Raw genomic sequence first — 18,552 nt, forward strand, 5'->3', positions numbered from 1 at the left:
CCGGATGTTACTTGTACACACATCCCATCACCACCAGGTGCAGAAAATAGGTATTATTTGTTTCCTACATGATAGAGCTTACAGAATCTCCACTGGTAGATAAAAGAAACCAATAGTTAAATTAACTGAGCAGCACCATCCTAACAAAGAATGGTTACAATAGAAATGTTAGTCAACAAAATTCTCTGTCAACCTACAAGACAGTCAGATGAACATGAAAAACAAGATTTCAGAGGAACAGTCATTCTCCCCTATATACAATCAGTCACAGATAAAAATATCAAGGATAATGCATCAACAAAATGTAATGGTTGCCTTCTACTACCTTATGACCAAGATATCTAATCTCCTGAAACCTTCCCATCCATCTCTTAAAAAACTATGTATCTACAAGATCAGTCAGAGCTGTGGTTAGGTACATCAATCTGAACACATCAAGGATGTTGAGAATGAAAGGAAACACAAAACAGGACTGTCAGCACACACACACACACACACAATTGAAACCAAACATCAAATATTACAGTAACAAACAAAAATGTTTCACATAGATTATAGATTTTTCTCACAAGTGTTCAAAGAATCATCTGAAATTATCAAACATCATTAACAGTGCAACAAAAAACAAGAGATGATTTTACATTAAGCATGATCTTCTCTAATTCAACACGACATGCATGTAGTATGCAGTAGACCATGAACCAGCAAATAATGCCATAACTAATGCAAGCTTTCCATTATTATTCTTGTTCAAATATTTTCATTATGTACCTGTTATAACCATTCTTTATTTTTTTTTTCCACTCACATATTTTTCTTGATGATGTTAAACAAGAATTTTCACAAAACTAGTACAGTAGACAATAAAATAGTATTTGATTATATAAAGAACTTCTTAAACGCATCTCTGAACATCAAGACCACATCCATCTCATCAAGCCGTAGAAATCTGGCCTCTCCCAACATGGAGTTGAAAACCCAAACCATAGGATCCACTGGGAAAAGACCAAACTTCTACACAGATCTTCATACAAACATGAACATTTATATAAAGAAAGTGCTGAAGCCGTACTTCACAGACTCAATCTAAACCACAATGATGTCCTTGCCATTCCTAAAGTATGGGAAATTGTCATACAAAATTGTGTAAAATAATTCAATTTTAATTTTAATGTAATCTAATGTTTTTTTTTTTTTTTTTTTTAAACAGTAGAAAGTGCTGCTGCATGCATTTGGATTCCATTGTATTCATGCACCCTATCTGTATGTTATTCCTAGTATTGTTCCCAACTGTACTGACGATGTCATAAGACACTTAGGTCGAAATATTTACGTATTAAAAAACCTATTACTGTGGTTTTAGGCGTTTATTTAGTCACAAAATAGTATTTATTCCATCTGGTTCTTACTTGTGGAGTAATACTGGCAGAAAACAATTCTAGTATGTCCTTTCTCCACAGAAGCCTACACAATGATATAATGAGTACACCCAACTGTATTTTCATTATAAAATAAAATAATAAAAAATGAGTTGATACTTACCTGTTGAGCACAGCCACTGTTCACCCATTTTTGTCTATTACGGTATACACCATCAGAACATATGTGAAGGTCAGTACACCACATACACTGGAAGCTAATATTTGCAGATACACAGGATTCACAGTCGTCAAATGACAGGCATGCTTTAAAATTACAAGTCAACAAATTACTAATTGGACAAAGCAAAATGTTAACAAACAAAGTACATATTTCAATATTTAATACGTTCTTTAGTAACTGATAAGTTATGTCTATCCATCTAGTTGTCTAAAATTATCAAGACAGATAAGACCACCAGGTATATCAGAATAGCACATCCGTAAACTTTTTTTTAAATAATGAATCCATACACAAGAGGTTGAAGAACATAAAAGCATAATAAGTGCCAAATGTGGTGGGCAGCTAAGGATTGAAAATGAAGAAATCTATTGACATTCCTCATAAATAGCTGAAGATATCATAGTTTATGGGAAACACTTCATGAGGAAGGCTATTCCAGAGGACAGAAGTGGATAGAATAAATGAGGAAGAGATGAAGCAGGACAGCTGACCAGCATCCGTTTTCAGCTGTACTGAAAAGGGATGCTGGTCAGCTGTTTCTTTTGTTTTGGTAGGCCCAAAAGAATTTTGGGCCTACCAAAACTTGTAGAAAAGACAGTGCTGAAACAGTGCATCTGTGAGAATAGAGGCAAAAGTAAGTCTGGGTGAGAGGGATCATCTATGAGTCAAATTACTCTCCTCTAGACAAAAAGCACTGAGCATTTTTAGGTAGGTTTTTCAGATGCACCACCACAAAACATGTGAATGGTATTCTAATGATGGGCAAATTTGGAATTTGTATAGTCTAGGAGGAGCAAGAGATAAACATTCCCTTAATCTTAAACTTCATTGATTTCTCGAAGCCTTTGATTCAATCAACGGATAAAGGATGTTCAAAATTCTCAGTTATTATGACATATCCTTGAAAATAATCAAAGCAATAGCAGAACCATACCAGAACTATCATGCAATAGTAATGGTTAATGGAGAGATGAGTTTGGCTATCATTAGCCAAACTATGGATGGAATTAATGAGTGATGAATGAATAACAGAAAGAAAGTAGGTAATACAACAGAGCCCTGCACACCTGCATTGGTGGCAAATGCTTGAAGAGAGGGGACCATCCACCATGACACAGCGAATGATCAGAGAGAGAGAAAGTTGGCCATTCAATCAGAGGATGACCCATATATCAAAAAAAGTATTTTGTTTAGCAGGCCTCAATGCTTAACATGATGAAAGCACTGGAAATGTCAAGAGCGACAGCAGATTTCTCTGAACCTTTTCAGAGAAATCTGAAAAGTAAGTAGGTGATATAGGCTAAAAAGTCAGCCATGGATTTTGATTGGCAGAATCCATACCAGAAGTTGCTGATTAACTGGTGAGCCTCTAGGTAGTGGAGAAGTTCAATGTTGATGACTTTCTTCATTATTCTGAAGAGGTGATGGTGATTGCTTGATAGTTGGATGGCAGACTTTTTTTTTTTTTTTGAATAGGTTGGATATATGCATGCGTCAATGTGCTAGCTGAGTAGAGAAGATTGTAGAGATGACAGAGGACAGGCATAAAGTCTGAAGACAACTATAGAAAAATCATCAGAACCAGAATACTTTAGAGGCTGATTTGTAACATCAACAAAAATATCTGATATTTTTCTAATAGTATCTGATACTGCTTAGGCAATGGGAAAAGATTATATCATGTAATGAGTCACGTTTGTAGCCAGTATAAATTGGAGGAATATGATACTCTCAAGCTGGCCTATCTGTTTGGCAATTTATTGAAAAATTGGGCCATTCAAGGTCAACAATCACTGATACCATACTGAGATGGAAGTGCAGGGAGTCAATTGCAATCGCTACCCACAGTGGATGACTCACCACACTCAACAAATGTGATCTTAGGGTTGCTATGAAGGATAATATGTAAAAACTGCATTCCTTAGCTAACATGCTGAACGTGAAGTTCCAGGCATTGATTTGGAACACAAATCTGCACAAAAACATTCAGAACAGAGGCTCACAACATGAGTTTCCAAGGCAGGCCTATATGCAAGCCACACATTGCCTGCCAACATGCAGCATTGTCTTCAGAGGTGCAAAGGGTGTCACTAATGCATTGTCTTGCTCTTTTAGCAATGCACACTGTCATAAGGCTGCTGATGTAACTGCGTGGTTAGTGGACATGAATGTCACTGCACTTGACTGGCTTCCACACAGCCTTGATCACAACCTTAGGCAACATCTCTGGGATGAACTGGAGTGTTGGATGAGGTCAAAGGATGTCTGTCTCACAACAGTCCAGAACTTCATTACATGACTACAGGAAGAATGGTCCAAAATTCCCGTTGATTGCTATCATATGCCTGTGGAAAGTATGTCCTCCCACAGGATTGCTGCAGTCACCACATCAAAAGGAGGTCCAAAATCTTATTAAGATGGGCGACAGGTGTTTGGAATGCACTTTTTATTGTATCAATCCACCTATACTTTGGTCTTCTGTGATTTTTTCATGCCATCCTGGCAAAGAACACTTGTCTTGTTAACCTTTCCTCCCCTATTCTCTTCAAGTGGCTGTACCAGCTGGGATTAGTTCTGCTAAGACATTCCTGAATGCTAACAATGTCAAGTCCTTTCCTAATATTGTCATTTTTTTTTAAATACGATATTGCCATTAATGCCATCTGCTCACTCTCTAATTTACTCAGAACTATCATATCTGTGTCTCCAATCTTTGATCAAGTGTTTTATTTCTAACTCAGATCTCATATCCAAGATAAACTGGTTTGAAAACTGTCTTGCCAAGAACTTGTTCAGTGTTCTGATCAAATTCTCTCTTATTCCACACATTTTTTTTCAAATGGCTTCCTACCATACTAGCTTTGCTGTCTATTCCAAATTTAATTAAATAGCTGGAATGTTTTACTTGTTCTACAGGTTCTCCATTCAGAATGCAGTTGATGTTTTCAATGTTTCTGTCTATTTTAGCTGTCTATCTTTTATTGCTTATTTTTATACCAAATTTATTACAGCAGTTATTCAATTTAGTCAGGAAATCCTGCAAACTTGTACCAGATTTATTTAGAAGTATAACAATCTGTATAAAGTAAAGAGCTGAGATTAACATCCCCCATTTTGATATAAGGTTTATTACCACTTTCCTTCATATTGTGATCCATATACATGTGGATATGGTGCATCCTTGCCTCATACCTGATGTAACCTCAAACCATTTTCTTTTACCTTTTGATTTCTAACCAACTGCTTGCAACTCAAATATAGACTATATACAAGGTGATCAAAAATTCAAGTATCCCTGAAAGGCTTTATTCAGGTAAAAGTGAGCCTCATCTCCCCACAAAATCATCCACAACAGCACAGCGTCCAACTCCACTCAAGCAAGGCATGTTAAAGTCAGTCAACTTTCAAAGTCCCATGGGCTCAACAGGAGTTGTGCCCGGGTTATGTTAAATGGGTAGAAATGCAGAATCTTCTGTAGAATTTTCCAGAGTTGTTTAACGCACATCCACGTGTCTTGATATAGCAAATCCACTGCAGAAAAATGCTGTTATTCATGGCCTGCTCCACAATGGTAGTAGCAACTTCATTTACTTGTGAACTGACGGTTTGCAACCACTGCCAGATCTAACCTGACAAAATGACTAATCAATCATCACAGAGCAAATGGAGATAGTGGACCTCACTGACATTTGTTTGGGCAACAAAATTCATAGGGGTGCAGCAACAGCATTGCAATTGTATAGGTAATACAGCTTCACGAGCAAAGCATAATAGGGCAAGGTTAGTGTCATCACTGTGGATGGTATTAACAACCAGAATCAAGGGAAAAAATCCCATTTCCATCTTTTAAAACCTTCCTGGCACTTGCTGAGTTGTATAATATGCAAAGCCCATGCATTTGATGTTTACACCCCTCTGGTGGTTGAAACACCAAATTTTGGAATTTTGGAATTACTTTTTTTTTTTTTATCTCCTCAGATATCGCTTCTGCATGATGCACAATGTATTCCTGCGAAGTTTTGCAGCATTTGGATCACTGGATGGTGCATCACAAGGCCTTAACTGGGATACTTTAATTTTGATCATCCTGTATATATATATATTGATCAATATAATGTCCCCATTTACACCATAACTTAAATATAGATCCTTGTTATATTCCCAAGATTTCTCGACCATTTATTGTAAACTGAAAATCTGATTCTAATAAACTTTGTTTATTAGGATCCAGGTTGTTTATCCAGCTTGTGCTTCTCTAAGCTTCCTCTCAATTTTTCTTAGCTGTTTCTCAAGTATACCTGCATAAATCTTACCAGGAAAAGCTGAGAAATTCCTCTAATTTTCACATTCAATTTTATTTCCCTTTTTATAGATGAGTACCATGAGCACTCTACTCCAATCATCCAGAATTGAACCCTCAGAATCATGCAGTAGAGTCACTGTAAAACTTTAAATCTCCATCTGATAGACAAGCTTAGGTGTTGAACATTATTCATATTACAACACGAAGCCAAATAAATTATAAAAAAAGATGTTTATCAACATCTTTTTTTATAATTTATTTCTTTTATTTCACTGGATTGCAAACTAGCATCTTCAAAACACATGTTATGGTTAACATGTGACAATGAGTGAGTGAGTGAAACGATTCATATTGTGACGGATAAAAGATCTAAGTTCTTAATTTGGCACTCTATTGTTGTAAAAAAAGAATTATTACAACTATATAGGAATTGATTTTAAGATAAGTCTCCCAAATGTTTGGCAAATTAATATAACCATACTTGTTCAGGTTAGGAGAATGCTTCATAGCCATGGCTGACTCAAATATTCTTTGACCTGTAAGGACTTCCATAAAACACATTTTCTTTCATCTACTCCTGTGTGAAGGGGTGTCTAAAGTATGGTCTACCAGTCCTGACTTGCCATAATAATGATAGCAAATGTATTTTTTTTTGTTCTCCAAGGCAGATGTTAATGGGTCTTTCTTTCTGTCCATAGTAGGCCAAGTCACAGTCACATGTAACATTACACACTCCAGAATATGCTAGAGGATGGAGTTTATCCTTAGGAGAGCAGATCAGAGTTGCTAATATTATATGTTTGAATGTGGTGCAAAGGCTATGCTTTATTAGTACATAGGCTATCTTTCCAGAAGTACCTCAGACAGGGAATAGGGATAATGGTGGTTTTTTCTTGTGTGTTTAAGGAGGCTAAAGTAAGAGGACCATGTAGTAATTTATCTATTTTGTAGGAGATGTAGCCATTGGCCAGGAAAGTATGGTAAAGAGATTCAAGTTCAGTGGAAAGAGCTGCATCATTAGAACAAATAGCCCTGTGTGTTTTAAGAATACCATACTGTTGGGCTGGATGATATATTTACCATCATGTGAATTTAGCGTTCCTACAGGAACAAATTTTTTCAGCTACTCACATAGAGCTCATGTAGTTAAACAGCACTGTAATGGCTTTACATGAACTATTTAATGTTTTAAATCCTGAACTGAGAACAATTCTATATCATATTGCTGAAGTTTCAGCATAAAAAAAAGAAAGAAAAAAGCAGGCACTTGAAGAAATTGGAAATCCTACAACAGCATCAACACACTACACTCTGACTGCAACTTCAACAAGATAGCATGGTCATAAATTTATCCTCACAGATACTTACAGAAGAAGTTAAGAAGGCTCTTGTGCTAGAAGGTGATCTTACTATTCTTAAGGTAATAAATTTTATCAAAATCATCTCTATAAATCAGTAAAAAACATCGTAGAAGTCCAATTAGTATCAGCACAAATTATGAAATCTCTACAAAAACTCAAGCTCAGGATATGATTAAATATAAGTTTAAATATATTCTGTTAGCTAAAAAATTATTGCAAATATCTGCTAATTGATGAAATTCTTCTACATTCTCAATGGCACCTCAATGTAAAAAATACTTGAGAAATATTTGTACTAATCTTATCACGAAAGATTGGTAATATATAGCATATTTAATATACTGCAGGTGGATTAAGGGGTAGATAATCAAAAATCTCTCTGTAGCGATCAAATTTAACACCTTTTCAAGTCACTTCAGGCTGACAAGAGACAGGGTAGTGATGAAAATCATCTGCCATCTGAAGATTTCACTCGAATTCATGCCAGAGTAGGCATTCCAAAAGATTCAAACCAATATCCTGTTGTTTCAATAGTGATGATACTATCCATTTGATCACGTGGATAGGCTTATGTGTTCGTCACACATGCTGAATTGGATTTAAACGGTACTGAATCGAACACAGATTTTGATAAGAAAATAACTATTTATTAACTTAAAAGCTAATATTTCGCTGGTATTATATCCAGCATCTTCAGAGCACACAAACAAAGTTTGTTACAAATGCAAGACAACCACAATATTGTGTAACAGTGGGGCTAATATAAGTAATTGCAGCGTGCAACACAAGACAGTAGTCCCAAGTTTTGAAAAAAATAAAATAAAAATAAATAAATATTAATTTGGTCTGGATGACTGTCTCCCAAATCTTTGGTAGATTTATACAGCCATACTTGTTAAGGTTTGGAGAATGTTTTAAGGCCTCTGTTGATACAAGGAACAACCTCTCTGACTTGTAGAAACTTCTGTGCAGTACTTTTTTTTTTTTTTTTTTTTCAATTGATCCTGTGTTCTGGGGTATCCAAAGCATGGTCTGCCAGACCTGACTTGCCATAGCAAAAGTGCCGGATATATTTTTTGTGTTCACTGAGGCGGATGTCCACAGTTCTTCCTGTCTGTCTGTAGTAGGCTCGATGACAAGAACAAGGCACTTCATAGACTCCTGGATGTGATAAAAGAGTGAATCTGTCCTTAGGTGAACGGATAAGAGTTGCCAATTTATTTCACATAAGGTTTACATACGATGCGCAGTTGGTGTTTGTTCAGCACCCAAATTAATATTTATTTTAATTTAATTTAATTTTTTTCAAAACTTTGGACTACTATATTTTTTCAAAACTGGACTACTGTTTTTTTTTTTTTTTTTTTATAACTTAGCTGCTGCTGCTGTATTAGGACTTTAGTCTTGTGTTGCATGCTGCAATTACTTATACTAGTCCCACTGTTACACCAAATTGTGGTTGTCTTGCATTTGTAACAAACTTTGTTTGTGTGCTCTGAAGATGCTGGATATAATAGCAGCGAAATATTAGCTTTTAAGTTAATAAATAGTTATTTTCTTATCAATCTGTGTTCGAATCAATACCGTTTAAATCCAATTCAAAGCAGTGATTTTTACTGTTTGGTGTTTCTATGTGAAGTACTTTTCTGGGGGATATACTTGAAAAAAAAAAAATATTTTCACTGATGAATAATTAAGAAAACTTACTCCTCAATGCTGTGAAGTAAATAGCAGTATTGTCTGCTATCTCATCTCTTTTCATGTCAAGTCTGTGATATTCATATATTGTTTTCCTTCGCATAACTGAAAAAAGAGAAGTATATTTTAAGTTTCAAATTATACATGGAGAATACCTATAAAATCAAAACTATGCAATATGAAACAACCAAAATTTAGCTTTCAACAATACTCTGAAAATACTACTTTTACCACGGTATAGCATGACTCCTGTTATCACACATGTACACAACAGGAATGGGACGAGAGTGCAGTTTTAAAGCTTATTTTCTTTGTAGCATTTTTTAACAGAAGATGAGTTCAATACAACTCATGTTTATGCTTGTGTCTCCTTCAAAGAAACAGAAAAGCAATAATATTTCCTATTTTCTTCCTTTGCAATTCATTTCAAGTGAACTTATTTTAAAATAAAATTAAATGTATACGTTTCATTTATTATGGATTTTTATGTGATACAGAACAGAAGAAGAATTAACAGTAAGGTTTTTTTCTAAGATATTTTTCTTTCACTAGAGTGATTTAAAATGCATAAAAATGTTTGTGCAGTTTTTGAAGTCAATTTGTTCAACTTGAGGCAATAATAACAACCAAATCAAAAAATTGTCATCTTATTTGAAAATTATTGAATAATATTAAAATTCTAACTACAAATCTTCAAAATCATTCCAAGCTTGTGAAAAGCAAAGAAAAACAAAATTTAAAAGGAGTGAAGACCTTCAAAAATGCAGCTCAATCTTTGTTGGGGAAGCTGTTGTAAAAAAATACTTAAGAGTAATTCCTTTTCTATATCATAACGTCAAATAATTTCTGATTTGTGAAAGATTGGATGGCCTGTCAATTTAACTCTAAATGAGAGCTTGGTCTGCTTATAATTTTAATATATGTTCTAAATGTAAGGCATTCAGAGCAATGTGCATGTGTATGCTAAAACTTCAAATAGTAGATGTTGAAAATTTATTTATCACTAGGTTAGACTATAATAGATTTAGTTTAATCCTTTATCCCAGTGAGAGCAAACAAAGTTTGCGCCTGAAATTATCTTCAGGACTAAATATATATAGTGTTGTACTATCTTATCCAGTAAGTAGTGCAACACCAAGGCAACTCGATTTTCAACATCTTTCTCTAAATCCAGAGTAATTTTTAAAAAAGGTGATAAACCTTTTGGCAACTCCCATAGGCACAGATGACTTGCTACTGCTTCTGCCTGGTATCTCCAGCTCTGGGCCTGGCTCCCACTGAAGAGACCTCAATAAAGGTCGAAACTAGTCTGGGTAGATGGCCAATCCCTTTAATGCATAACAGTATACATATCCACATAGGAAATGTGTTTTGCATTATGGGAGATACTGGGTTAGAAGTGCCTGGTAGCTTGCTCCACCTTTGCCACGAGTTGCCTTGGTGTTGCACTACTTACTGGATAAGATAGTACAACACTATATATATTTAGTCCTGAAGATAATTTCAGGCGCAAACTTTGTTTGCTCTCACTGGGATAAAGGATTAAACTAAATCTATTATACTTCAAATAGTAGTTTTACTTATTTAAGTTAAGGGATATTACATCCCATATTGTTTCTTAGCCGAATAAGAAACTCAAAGAGTTTCATGCCGAATATAGAAACTATATGAAGTTCAACAAGTCCAAGCATAAGCAAATACATGGATAGTGCAGCACCTGATACATTTGGTAGTGCAAACTGAGGCAAAAATAGTAAGGGGGAGCAAGCTCCGATCACCATTCTTGATATCTACCCATAATGTGAACTTAGTTCCTAGGAGCTGTATTGCTGTTCTACATTATGAGAGAAGGTCACTACCCAGACTGGTTTAAACCTTTATTGAGGTCTCATCAGTGAGTAGGTAGCCCTAGTTAATGCCAAGTTTGTAGCGAACAGAACTCGCATCCCTTCTATGAGAATTGCCAAGAAGGTGCCAACACCTTCCTGGCAATTCTTCTTGATTGTTCTGTTATCAACGTAAATATTTAATTTGCCATCACTTCACTAAAAACTGTGCCTAAATAGCTGAAATATTTCACTTGTTCTATAGGTTCTCCATTAGAGAGCTTTGCTCCAATTATACTAAGAATTCAACTTTCTGACCATGCCCATTGAATTATGCAGTTTATCTCTTGCAAAATTTTTATATCTCCATATATGAACATTTCTTGTCAAATATCATCTACTATAGCCTTTTCACATTTCAGGCTTTTGATAGCTTTTTCTACCTCAAGTACTAATATGCACTCCTGTTTGCATTTCTCTTGAAAATCTATGCTTCTGTCACTGCTTGTTTCATTGTAATAGTCTTAAAAGTAATTACTCCAGACCTCTGCAATATCCTTATCTTCAGTTTTCATGTCAAGTTTATCATTTTTGATTCCTCTTACAGTACTCTTTCCTCCATTTCTAAGCTTTTTCTATAGCTTCCAGAACATTTTCCCACCTTCCTGATATTTAGCTTCTATATTCTTACTGAAGTCTCCCAATGACTTTTGTTTCGCTACTTTCACACATAGCTCTCTTGAACTTCTGTCTGCATTATTTTAGAACATCTGCTGACTTATTTGCTAGGAACTTTCGGTATGCCTTTCTTCTTTTCCAGGACTGCTTCTTTAACTTCTTATGTTTGCTAAGGCATTCTTATTTTTCTAAAATTGCAGACAAATTCACTACATTTCTCCCTAGCTGAATTAATGTTTTATTCAGAGTCTGCCACTGAGACTCCAAGGTTTGGTTTGGTTTTCGAAATGTTTCATCCTTTCTTCCATAATGTTTCTATAGTTGAGTCTGCAGTATACCTGCCAAAGCTGCTTGACTTTAATTATTTTTACAACTTTTTAAAACTACACTCACCAAACATGACCACAGAGTGCTACAAAGGATGTAAAAATTGCTATTTGTCGGCTGGCACATTGAATGTGGAGTTTGAGCATCGACTGGAACACGAATCTGCACAAAAACATTAAGTTAGTGTGTGCGGTTAAGAAAGGGGTGAAAGCTAGATTTTTCTCCCATAGAGCAGTGAATGACTGGAACATTGAGTCCTTGATTTAGATTTCTGATGATGATAATCATCAAATTCCTGACATGTACCCCCAAGTGGTGTACAGGATGTAATAACAGTACACCCCTTGAGGATACCTATTGATGAAGATGCATGATCACACATCTTCCCAATGGCACCTTTTCTTTCTTAGTTCACAGAAAACTCATCCCACACAGATAGATAACACATACTTTCTCATCATCCCCCTCCTCTCAACAGTATGGTGTTATCAAAACCATTGGCAACAGAGCCTCCAACTTGTGTTATTCCCAGACATCCCTTTCAGCTGAACTTTCATTTACTCACCAGACCTGTCTGTCCAATGGTTACAATCCAAAGATTAACAAATTGATTTTTCCTTCCTTCTCCTTGCATCTTTACCTGCAAACAGACTACAGTAATGCTATTTTTATTCCCCTTATTTGAGGCACCTCAGAAAAATTAGCCAGAACATAAAAAAAAAATAAATAAAATATCACTATACTGCTTTCAAATCTCATCTAACAGTCTCATTACCCTTATCTGGTCCACTAAGGATCTACTTCCTCCCGTATCTGTTCGAAGCGTTTACAAGATTCCTTGTTGATTATCTTATTACGGTCAAACTGGAAGATCTGCCTAGAAGAACATAAGAAATACATCTACTGCCATAACTTTGGTCAGTCTGGTCTAGCTGATGATATGTACTCCTGTAACCATCCATACCTTGAATACCTTGCACAGAATCAAATGGGGAAGAAAACTACAATGCTTTGCAAGAACACAAATATAAACTTGCAAGACTTTCCTTAGAATCAACAGCCAATTGTTAAATCAGCCTAACCTCAATAAAAATGGTAGTATTAAACTTCCCAAGATTTGCTAAACTAATTCTTAGGCCTCCCAACCAACAGCTAAGGCTAGCCAATGGTATGCATAGAGGGCACCCCCTCATAGCACTTCAGAGGCTTTTAGTTTAATTTATTTTTTTTTACTTATTGTTTTGAGTATTTTTATGTGCTTTTATAATTTTGAGATTGTATCCCTGATGTCAATGTGACAGGGACGAAATACAGAATCTAATAAACATGTATTTTATTGTTTCTTTGTGCTGCATTCATTCCATTAAATGTAATAATGAGTCTTTTCAACCACTTTCTTGTAGAAGATCAGTTTTCACATTGTTTCTTCTATAGATATTTCTGTGGCAGCTGTTCAGCAGAACTAGAATCCACCAATTCTCCTCCCATTTCTACTAGATCTACAGGAACTCAGCCTACAGCTGCTGAACATCCTTTTATAGTTGGGATGTTTGGTAGATACTCACTGAACCTGCTACTGTGAGTCATCTTTCATTTAACCCATCTCAGTTCTGTGGAACAGCCTCCCCATGAAGAATTACCAGAGGACTAAAACCTCTAGCTGTTAACAAAAATCATGGAAAAACTTAAGGAAAAATTCAGGAGACAAATATCATGGCAAAATGTTTGAGGGTAGTAAAAAAAATACCCCTTAGATAGAAGGTAAATGAGCATACCTTAGAATTTGAATTTCTACCTTAATACTATTTGAGGTAGAAAAATCAGTCACAAACAGAAAAAGTCAGATGAAATAGATAGCATTTGACCAGAAACGCTAAAACATGGAGCGATCCAAGTTTTTTTTTTTTTTTACACTACATAAATCAGAAGGCTGAATTCCAGATGACTAGAAAAGAACTCTCATATGTACATGTATAAATAAAAACTTCTAATTATATTACAAATAGAGGATATCATGGATACATCCATATTTTATAGCCAAAATGTAAAAAGAAACTTAAAGGTTTCCAGTGAGCTTATGATAATATAACCTTCAGCATCTGAGTTAAATCAGCACTACTTAAAAGACACAAGCTCTGCCTAGAACCCAATATGTTTGTCTTTCATTACTATTTAAACCAGGTTTCACTAATAACTAACTTAAGCACTAATAAAAGATATACATGTGGACTTCTTGGCAGAGCTTGTGTTTTTCAAGTAGCATACCAAGGCAACTATAATAGAAAAATTCTAAAAATATACATGCCAGTTCTGGAACCTTCTCGTACAGCATGATGTGTGTGAAGCAATGTGAATATAAAAAGCATATGTAAAAGTGTATAGGCAGTGATAAGCATTGTATTCTATCAAGTTCTGCTACGGTAATAGCAGAACTTGATAGATGCAGTATAGTGATTGGTTTGAAGGTAGACTTCTTTCTTTTCTAGAAGAATCTGGATATACAATTACGTCCAAGCACTGAGATAAGTAAATAAGTAAATATTGTAGCGGAGAAAACACAGGATAGTTCTGGAGCACAACTGGAAAGATGCTATTAGGACCAGAACACTTTTTAGCATCCAAGTTATTTAGTATACTCTAATGTCTTATTTGCAATAAACAGTGGGTTTGTGGTACTCAGTTGCTATTATGCTAAGTGGAAATTTGCTTTGGTCATGTTTGGTGAAATTGCAGATGAGCAGAAGTTGCATGTGATGGCCTCTGCAAGGGAATAGAAGGCACAGCTTCCATTTGGACAGGCGAGGTTTCTACTACTGGTCTTTATGAAGTCAGATTTAGATTTGCTGATAACTTCTGCATTTATTGCAAAGCTGAATTTTTTTCCCCTTCAAATGCTTTTGTACTTTCCATTGAATCAGGGCTTGGAAAATAAGCAAAAATTTTTGGGTAGAATGAGGAATGAAGCCTTCATGCCAGTGAAAGCAATTTCTATGACTTACTTGGGGCAGGTGTTTGTGTCAGAGGAGTGGAAGCAACAGTCAGACTGGAAAGGAAGAGTAGAAATTCCAAAGGTCTTATCATTTAGTACCTTTGCAGTTCCGAAAGAGTCAAAGTTAGGAATGGCTGGAGGAAAGGCATTCTGTGAAAAAGAGATGTGAATGCTATGTTATACATGGAAGGAGGACTGGAACATGATCAAGCATAGTGGGATAGTAAAGAGGGTTATCAGGAATTTGAGTAGGTAGATATATAATTTGTGTTAGGTTGCTGCTCATAGCCAAGACTTCCACATCTCATCCATTTTAGTAAGTGGTATTTGAAAGGAGGAGCCAGCTGGAGTGGGATGTTAAGGTCACCTAGAAAGATGATCTCTTCACTATTTAGACAGCAGGATTATAAATAGTTCAGCTTTATGGAGAGGTAGTTAAGACTGGTAAATGCAGCAGACAAATATTACTAAATAAGGCAACAAAATTGAGCCAGAGGAGGTCAAAAAACAGGTCTATGTTAGCAATTCTCTGACAAGCAATGTCATCTCACAAAGGAATAGATGCCACTCTTGTGGTGAAAGGAATCATGAAATGTGCAACAACTGTAAGTGATAGTAAATGATATTTTTATTAATGTTTATGTCATGGATGTTAGTGTTATTCTCTCTGATTGGTGCAATGACTTAACTACTCCCTTTAAGAATCCAGGAAATGATCTATTGAAAAACTCTATATACACACACACACACACTGAAATAAAGAGCCAAAAGGTTTCACTTCGGTGATGCAAAATTATATAAATTAAGTGGACATTGAATCCAACATTATTTCAAAGCCAAATATATAGAAACTATAAAAGTTTCAGCAGATCCTAGCGAAAGCAAACCTTTCATGATAGGGGCAACTCATGGAGCAACTTCTGATCACTTTCCTTAGTATTTCCCATAATGTAAAGCACATCTCCTTGCAGACATGTATCATGCTATACATTATGGGTGGGTCACTACCCAGATCGGTTTTGACCTTTGTTGAGGTCTCATCAGTGGGAAGGTAGATCCAGATGTAAAATACACAGGTCGAAGTGATACAGAAGTTACACTTTACCATACGAGTTGCTAAACGGTGTCACATTTTTTTAGTTGTAATATTTTTATCGTTTTTATTGTAATTCACAATTGTTTAGTATAGTGATATCTGTTGTTCTTTGTAAAAACATTCTCTTTTCGCTAATGATGACAATGTGTCAGCTATTACTGCCTGACTTCTCACCTGCCATTTACATGAAGTGTGCATGTTCACCGAGGAGACTGTGGGTGATTGACAGCTGACAGAGAGAGCATTTGGTACATAAGTAACGGAAAAAAACAAGTAGAGAAAGAATGGAAATTTGAGAACTGCAACCGGAGAATTTTTTTTTTTTTTTTTTGGAAGTTTTTAAGAAAACGTGACAATCGGGAATATAAATATATTAATATACAATTTTTTCTCTTTGTTAGTATATTATTAGTTTTCATTTTGTAACATGTATGATCAAGCACTTGCAATGTGCTTGATATTGATAAGTTAAAATGGATTGTAAAGCATTTGAGATTGATACTTACTAAATTCTGATAGTTATAATATTTTTATCTTTTTTATTGTAATTCACAATTGTTTAGTATAGTGATATCTGTTGTTCTTTGTAAAAACATTCTCTTTTTGCTAATGACGACAATGTGTCAGCTATTACTGCCTAACTTCTCATTGCCATTTACATGAAGTGTGCATGTTCACAGAGGAGATTGTGGGTGATTGACAGCTGACAGAGAGAACATTCAGCACCTAAGTAATGGAAAAAAACAAGTAGAGCGAGAGAGAATGGAAATTTGAGAACCACAACCAGAGAATTTTGGGGGTTTTTTTTGTAAGTTTTTAAGAAAACGTGACAATCGGGAATATAAATATATTAATATACAATTCCAAAAAGGAATCGTAGCAAACTGGATCCTTTAACTGGAAGAGTTGAGACTGTCAACAAGTGATTAGTAAATAAAAAGATATTTGAGTGGACGTTCTAATTCAAGTTCGAAGAAATGCTAATGAAAAGTTTTGTCTTCTTCTAAAGGATGCCAGATCTATTAATTATTCTACTGGAAAAAGGGACGGAATTAGTAAAATCTGAAACTGTAAAGTGGCTTAACATGAAGAGCTCTACTTAGATGTGTTGCTTATGAAGTGGTAGAAAAAAACTGTTTTTCTCTGGTAAAAAAATTAATGATTTGTGCATCATATTGAACTGCGTGAAGTAAAATTAATTATACTCCAGTGAAACAGGAGGATAATTGGAAAAATTATATGCAAAATAAGGAAATTAAAAAGGATCCAATGGAAGTGAAGAGGTAGTTCTGTATTTTCAGAAAAGGCCTAACAAAGAAACTGACTCTAATGAACACTTGTTTGTAGAAATATGTTATGAAAACAATGTTTAGTCTGGTAGACATGATTAAGTATATGCTAAACAAGCACTAGTTTAACATATTTTAAATAATTTTCCAGATTCTAAAAGAAATAGAGTTATAGGTCATTGCACTGATTAGATTGAACTTGTGTAATTAATTAATGATTGGTGCAAAAACAATCTCTTTATAGAGATATAACATAAATGGTGCAGCTGACAGATTTTTTAAAATAACTGGAACAGCTGACATGATGATAAATAACTAACAATGGTCTCACTTTTCCAGTTTGAAGGATTAACCTTGCTAAGATTCCCTTTCAGAATCCTCTATTAATATATTCAAGATTGTCAAGTTTTCTTAAAAATTTACTTAAACAAAATTCTCATCTGCATTCTCAAACTTCCATTCTCTATCTCTTGTTTTCCCTGTTATTCAAGTACCAAATGCTCTCTCCATCAGCTATCAATCATTTGTTCAACTTTTGAACAAATTCAAAATTTAAAGAAGTTAGTAATAGCTGACACATTGTCATTGTTAGTGAAAAGAGAATGTCTTTATGATGAATGACAGATATCACAACACTTGACAATTATGAATTACAAAAAGAGCCATTGAAATTATTATAACTATCTGAATCTGGTAAGTACATTAATCTCATAGTGAGCTAGAGGCTATAAATGAATCAAGGTTTTCATGGGAGAGAATGGTAGGTAAGTGTCACCATCTTATGGTCTTAAATCTCAACAAGTGTCTGACATACTGTGAGTTCATGGTTGACTTTTTTGAGCCAAGGGATTAAAAACCCAAATTTCCAGGAGAGAATAAACCCTCCCTATTTGCTGTGTCAAAGACTGACAAACTTGAGAACCAGCTGAAAAATAACTAAAAAAGTTGCGCTTATCAGTAATAACTAGAAATATAAGGAAGGCTTTCTTCAGGCAGTGTAGTGCTACAGAAGCAGACAATTTTCACAGAGCTATACAAGGATCATGAACTGCTAATTTAAATTGAATGTCAGAATCAGAGAGGAGGTTCCTTAAAGTGTTTTCCAGATAAATTTATGCAACAAATAATTCAGAAGGCATAGGAACAAATGAATAGAGTATATATATATATAGTCAATATTTAAGTTACCAGTCAGCAGGAGTGAGAACTGAAGGTGTAAGAAGATGGTTTGATATATAAAATCAGGTGTAAGACAAGGGATCATTAAACCTGATATCAAAATTAGAGATTTCAGGTCAGCTCTTTAAGTAGATGATATTACACTCCTAAGCAAATCAGGTATATGTCCTTGGGATTCTTTACCTGAACTGAATATCTGGCTTG

At 35.1% G+C, this 18,552-nt stretch overlaps 1 protein-coding gene across 1 annotated transcript in view; it reads right to left on the reverse strand.

Annotated features, from left to right (window-relative positions):
* l(1)G0289 (plexin domain containing lethal (1) G0289) overlaps positions 1-18,552 on the reverse strand; it is a 247,431-nt gene that overhangs the window by 44,573 nt on the left and 184,306 nt on the right. The window contains exons 9-10 of the mRNA XM_090412195.1: positions 8,974-9,069; positions 1,543-1,685 (exon numbers count right to left, since the gene is read on the reverse strand). Of these exons, the coding sequence (XP_090268321.1) occupies positions 1,543-1,685; positions 8,974-9,069 (239 nt within the window). The remainder of the gene's footprint in view (positions 1-1,542; positions 1,686-8,973; positions 9,070-18,552) is intronic.

The sequence above is a fragment of the Typopeltis vanoorti genome, chromosome 22, assembly GCF_054136105.1.
Source record: "Typopeltis vanoorti isolate ZY-2024b chromosome 22, IOZ_Tvanoo_1.0, whole genome shotgun sequence".
Taxonomy (NCBI): Eukaryota; Metazoa; Arthropoda; class Arachnida; order Uropygi; family Thelyphonidae; genus Typopeltis; species Typopeltis vanoorti.